Genomic DNA, 5,460 nt, shown 5'->3' with positions numbered 1-5,460 from the left:
TAAACACTATCAACCAGCAGAAATTACTATATATAAATAATAACTCTGTATAAGATGAATTGAATATTTAGTATGTATTTTAATAATTTGAAGTAAATAATAAAATTAGGAAAATGAAATTATTTTTTCTCCTCTTTTTTTTCTTCCTTCTTCTCTTCTTTCTTCTCCTCTTTTTTCTCTTCTTTCTTTTCTTCCTTCTTCTCTTCTTTGGCTGGACCAACTGAAATCAAATCAACTTTTCCAACTTTCTTCAATTTCTTGACAACTGCTACTGCATCCATTAGTCCAATCACTGTCAATTTCTGCTCTTTAAGATCTGCTGCTATTGAATCCACCCCTGTTCATCAAATGTCAACACTATTTCTTAATATTATAATAATTACCCTGTTCGGGTTCAGTATTAATTGTCGCGTTAACAGTATAATTTAAACTAGTAACGCGACAACAAATTAGAAAATAATATAAAAATATGAAATTTTGTACCAAAGATATCAGCAGCAGCTTCAATTGCTTTCTGCTTTGTTTTCTCATCAGTCATGGTTAGAACCTTTAACACAACTTTCTGCTGAGAAAAATTAACCAAAAATCATATAAATTAAGTCAAAATAAGAAGAAAAAGAATGAAATTTTAGAATAGAAGAGGAGAGAGAAAATTACCTGTGCCATTTTGAAAAAAAAGGAGAAGTTGAAGAAACTTTCACCCTCAAAAAATGTTGAAAAGAAAGAGAAGGAAGATGAAGAGAGTTGAATTTAAGAGTAGAGCATTTAAACTAACGAGAAAACAAAAAATAAAGTGGGGAAATGAGAGGTTGGCGTGTGTGTAGGGTCTCTTTTGTTGATGTTACGTGCACTCGCTGTGCTCCACTTTGTAACTCTAATATGGGTTAATCGTAGGCTCGTACCAATCTTAATCACATACTCGGTATGTATCACTCTAATATACTCTACTACGTACGAGTATTTGATTATTATGTACATGTATTGACGTATTTCCTCTGTTTCGAATTAAATATTGTAAGAAAAGAATAATAATGTACGTGAGTTCGTCCAGTGTTGAATATGAAAAGTTGTACTGTATCAAAAGAAAATTAAAATGACAAATAAATCTATGTTTAAAAATTACAAAGTGTTAGTGTAACAATTATTTAAAAGCAAAATAACTTAATAATAAATACTCAAAAAAAATATATATATGGAGATACTTCTTGTAAAAAACATTGATCTCAAAAAAATGTAAATAATGAAAATAAATCACGCACATGAAAAAAAAAAAAAAAAAAGAAGCTCGTAGAAAACAACAAAATAACTCAATAAAGCAAAAAAAAAATAAAAATAATGAAGGTAACAAAATCTTGAGGCTACATTTTAGTTAATAAAGTGTGAGAGAAGAGTCCAAGTATGAAAGTGTACAAATTAAACAGACAAATGGAATCAACCTACCATTTAAAAATTGAAATTGTGTAATATTGTAGGGTATTCTCACAATTTTTTGTACTTTTGTAACAAATTCTCCAATTGCAAAACAATTCCACATTTAGTTTAATTAATTAGGTGTTGCTTTGTCCAAATGAAGAGGCTCAGTAGTTTCTTATGTTCTCTTTGAGAAAAGAAATTTGGTCATTGTTACTCTAGATTATGAACTTTGAATTTTACTGAATTTTTTCCATCCACTAGCTTAAATAATTAGGTGAATTACTTTTCAAACTTCAATAATACTCTCAAATGTTATCTAGTTATTCATATTAGTTAGATAAGATGATGAGTTAGGAAAAAATAAGTTAAGAGTTGATAAAAGTTACCTAGTTCATTTTACAACAAAGTAAGTTCTTATAACGTTTAATAGGTTTTAATAATAAGATGAGATAAGTTACAATAGGTAAAATTCGAAAAAGAGTGTAACATAACCATAAATTAGAGTTTGAGATTCACATTAAATATTCTCTATTTATAAGTTAGTAACCGATCCACCTTAAAAAGAAGATTCACTAGAGGAGGGAGATAAGAGAAATACCTCAAATGATTCTCATACGGTTTGATCCCTACACCTCATGGCCTCATGGATATGAGATGGAGAGTAACGACACTACTACACTTCCTAATAAATTTTCAATATACTTTTATTAATTTAGGCATACCGTATATGGTATAACAAAAAAAATAAACCAGTACTCGTAAATGATCAAAATCAACTAAATGTATAGGGTAAATCATATTGAGTGAAGACTTATAGTTTTGGACATCATGATCCGCATATTCTGTAGTCCAAACACAAGCGTGGGAAAAACTGAAAAAGAGAGGTGACCATCAAACTTTTGGAGGATTTTGGGGGTCCATTTTTGAGAGAATTGCCTCCTTTCTTTTCTATTGTTTTCAAAGATTCTCTGGGGAAGCATACCACATTGTGGATTTTATGCCTTCGTCTCTATATATGTTTTAATGGTAATTGTCTTATAAAAAAGAGACGGAAAGAGTATATACTCCATACTATCTTTGTCACCAAGTATATATTATAGAAGTCTAGAAGAGTAACATGCAAGCCCTTAAAGTAAAATTTCAAATTGTAAACTTTTAATTAATCTTACTTATATGCATTAATAGTCAAAGTAATACTTGAGTTAAAACACTCAAAATGTGGTAATTAAATCGGGGGAAGCATATACTTCGTATGTAATGCACTTGAAACTTTGGATGAAAAGAAAAAATTTAGAGATAAAAAAAATGGTCACAGTACACTTTCATAATACATAAAATAATCAATCAATACATCGATCATACACTTCCTAGAGCACAATGTGCAATAGGCAAAAGTGATCTAGACCATGCCACTAATTACTACTCCGTACTAAATTAAATGAATTTACATTATGCTACAAGCGTGAGGATTATCATCACTGAAAATGGAAGCCACGGCCTCATCGGATGCCACGGCCACAGAGTACACAGACGGAGTATGGAAGAAAGCGTGGACACTTGGGGCGGCGCCATTAGAAGTGTCATAGTAATGGTTAGTAATGTAAGAAGGGTACTTGTAAAATGAAGCATAGTGAGAATGTGAAGGAAAAGGCCATGGTTCAGCTGCTTTTCCTGCTCTTTTAATAGCCTTGATTACTTTCCTTTCTTCTAGTCTATACCCTTTTACTGTCACCTTTTGTGTGTCCATTTCTACTTCTATACCCTCAACTCCTGCAATTATAACAAATAAACTACTTTGTTATTGGATTGCATTTAAACAAATACACTTCAAGACTAAACAAATGGGCCCATGGTTGTAAATTGGGCCGGTTTAGAGCCAATATATGGGCTTAGTGGACCAATATAGTAGGGTAAAGTGTAACATGATCAATATGACACAGTATCTCATAACCACTGCATGTCTTCATGAGTGTGTAATAGTTACCGCACTATTAAAGAGTACATGCGTAATCAATCGATGCAATATGACTTGCCAACTTTTTCACATAAGATGAACATAAAATTATAAGAAAAAAAAAAACTATACGGAGTTGAACGGGATCGAGTCATGTCTATATCATACAAGTAGCTTTTATGGCTCTATCTATACGGGCTACACCCAATACATCTTCCGTGCTTTTAATTATTTGCCAACTACTCAGTATTATTCTAACAAGTGATGCATTATTAATTACTTCATATATAATTAGCATGGCATTATGGCAACATACACACACATTGACACATGATCTTGTTTTCTCATTTTGAAAGAAATAAGTCTCAAAAGAGTTGAAAGTTATGACTTAGCTAGATAGACGTTGTAAACTCAATGATTTGACATGGTCCATGTATATCATGAATAATTACTACAATATTAATTTATAATCCATATATATTTTATAATCATAATTATGCTGGTACCCTTTTTATTTTTAAAATTTCCGAATATATATGGAAAAATAAAAGCAAGAAAATGAAAAAAAGAAGATGCCAGTTAACAACAGAATGCTGGTCACCTAATTACAGCTTTTCTCTTCAACTGTCATGCATTTCCATTTGTAACGTTGCGAGAGGGGGGGGGGGGGGGGGGGGGGGAGGGGCATTAGCCCAACACATTTTCATTTGGTCTTGGTCAAACTTTTTTCCGGCGCCAAAAATTTTATGACCATTTATTATTAATTTCATTTTTTTTTTTATCATTACAATATACCCTAGCTATGGAATGAAGAAACAGTAACACCATATCGATAATACTTAATCATATACTCGCTCGGTCCTAAAATAATGTTTAAGACTAAGTTTTAAGAATAAAAACTTGACCACATTGTGAATAGTCTCTTAGCACATAATAATTTGAAAAAAAAAAAACTTGAGGCTAACATAATTACTTGAATAACTAAAAAAATTTGGATAATTACTCAAACATAATTATGATTTAACTCTAGAAATATAAGGGTGGCAAACAAAAATAAAAGGAGGCCATCATGTAGTCTGGAAGAAAGGAAATGTATGTGCAAATGGCAATAATGGCCCCTACTATAATGACCTGTTTTTTGCGCTCCAATTTACGTTTCATACCAAGTACAAGACAAAGATCTCACATATTTATACGCGTATTAATAATTATAATTATAATTAAAATGAGTACGAATTAATACGACAATTAAATTACTAAAACAAATTAAACAAAATGGAGTACCTTTGAGCTTGTAAAGAGCCTTCTTTAATTTAGATGCACATCCTTCACAATCAAGGTTTGGCACTAAAACTTCCACCATCTGCTCACCAAAATAACAATGTTAGAAATTTGAGAAGAAAATTATGTAATGATAAACCATTTTTAGCATTCATGAGTTGCATGTTTAATTTATGTCACTAGTAAAAAAATTTGATTAATGTAAAACAGTGGACACTACACACTTGTAAGAGAACAAATTGAAGAGATTTGGACCACGCTTAAAAAAAAAAAAAAAAAAAAAAGGCTGAGCTTAGTTTAATTTCTTGGAACAAGCAAATACAAAATTGTGTCAAGTCCTCATTAGCTACATAGTTATCGATTAATTTAGTTACTTAAAGTCTTTTAGATACCATTTGACTATTAAGACTTAAAATCAAATTCCGTCTATATTATTACCCTCTACTGGAATAATGAGTTAATAATTTGTTACTCATACTCTAATTCAATAATATGAGTTCGAAACACATGGAAATTAAGCTCATGCATGATGTTTAAATGAAAGAGCTTGCAAACTAGAGCATGCAACAACAAAAAAGAGAGAGACATAAACAAACTTACAGACATCCTTAAACTATTCTCCAAGTAAATGTATGTAGTCTTCAAATGTGAGTAAGAGTAGAGACAAAAAGAACACCAAATTAAAACCTTGTTAATTAGTTTCTTAATTTAACAATTTGAAGAGAGATTAATAATGAGAGAATTAAGAGAGAAAAAGAGTTGAAGTAAGAAGAAAAAAGAGCAGGTAATTTATAGAGAGAATTAGGCAAGTA

General features: G+C 30.9%; 2 protein-coding genes across 3 annotated transcripts; both read right to left on the bottom strand.

Moving 5' to 3' along the window:
- Positions 1–767, bottom strand: LOC145564430 (heavy metal-associated isoprenylated plant protein 39-like). 2 transcript variants are annotated; one of them, XM_081624734.1, is made up of 3 exons: positions 658–767; positions 484–562; positions 1–337 (listed from the first exon to the last, which is right to left on the bottom strand). In XM_081624734.1, the coding sequence occupies exons 1-3, from the start codon at positions 664–666 to the stop codon at positions 120–122; spliced, it is 306 nt and encodes a 101-aa protein (XP_081480860.1). In that variant the 5' UTR covers positions 667–767; the 3' UTR covers positions 1–119. The 2 variants fall into 2 exon arrangements, with proteins under 2 accessions (XP_081480860.1, XP_081480859.1); XM_081624733.1 differs by having other exon boundaries at positions 484–565; positions 658–730.
- Positions 768–2,727: 1,960 nt separating this feature from the next.
- LOC145564428 (heavy metal-associated isoprenylated plant protein 31-like) lies at positions 2,728–5,460 on the bottom strand. The gene is made up of 3 exons (XM_081624732.1): positions 5,249–5,460; positions 4,652–4,730; positions 2,728–3,183 (listed from the first exon to the last, which is right to left on the bottom strand). Exons 1-3 carry the CDS (start codon positions 5,252–5,254, stop codon positions 2,858–2,860), a joined length of 411 nt encoding a protein of 136 aa, XP_081480858.1. The 5' UTR covers positions 5,255–5,460; the 3' UTR covers positions 2,728–2,857.

This window comes from Chenopodium album, chromosome 10, assembly GCF_948465745.1.
Source record: "Chenopodium album chromosome 10, dcCheAlbu1.1, whole genome shotgun sequence".
NCBI lineage: Eukaryota > Viridiplantae > Streptophyta > Magnoliopsida > Caryophyllales > Amaranthaceae > Chenopodium > Chenopodium album.
This window is presented reverse-complemented; position numbering and strand designations above follow the sequence as displayed.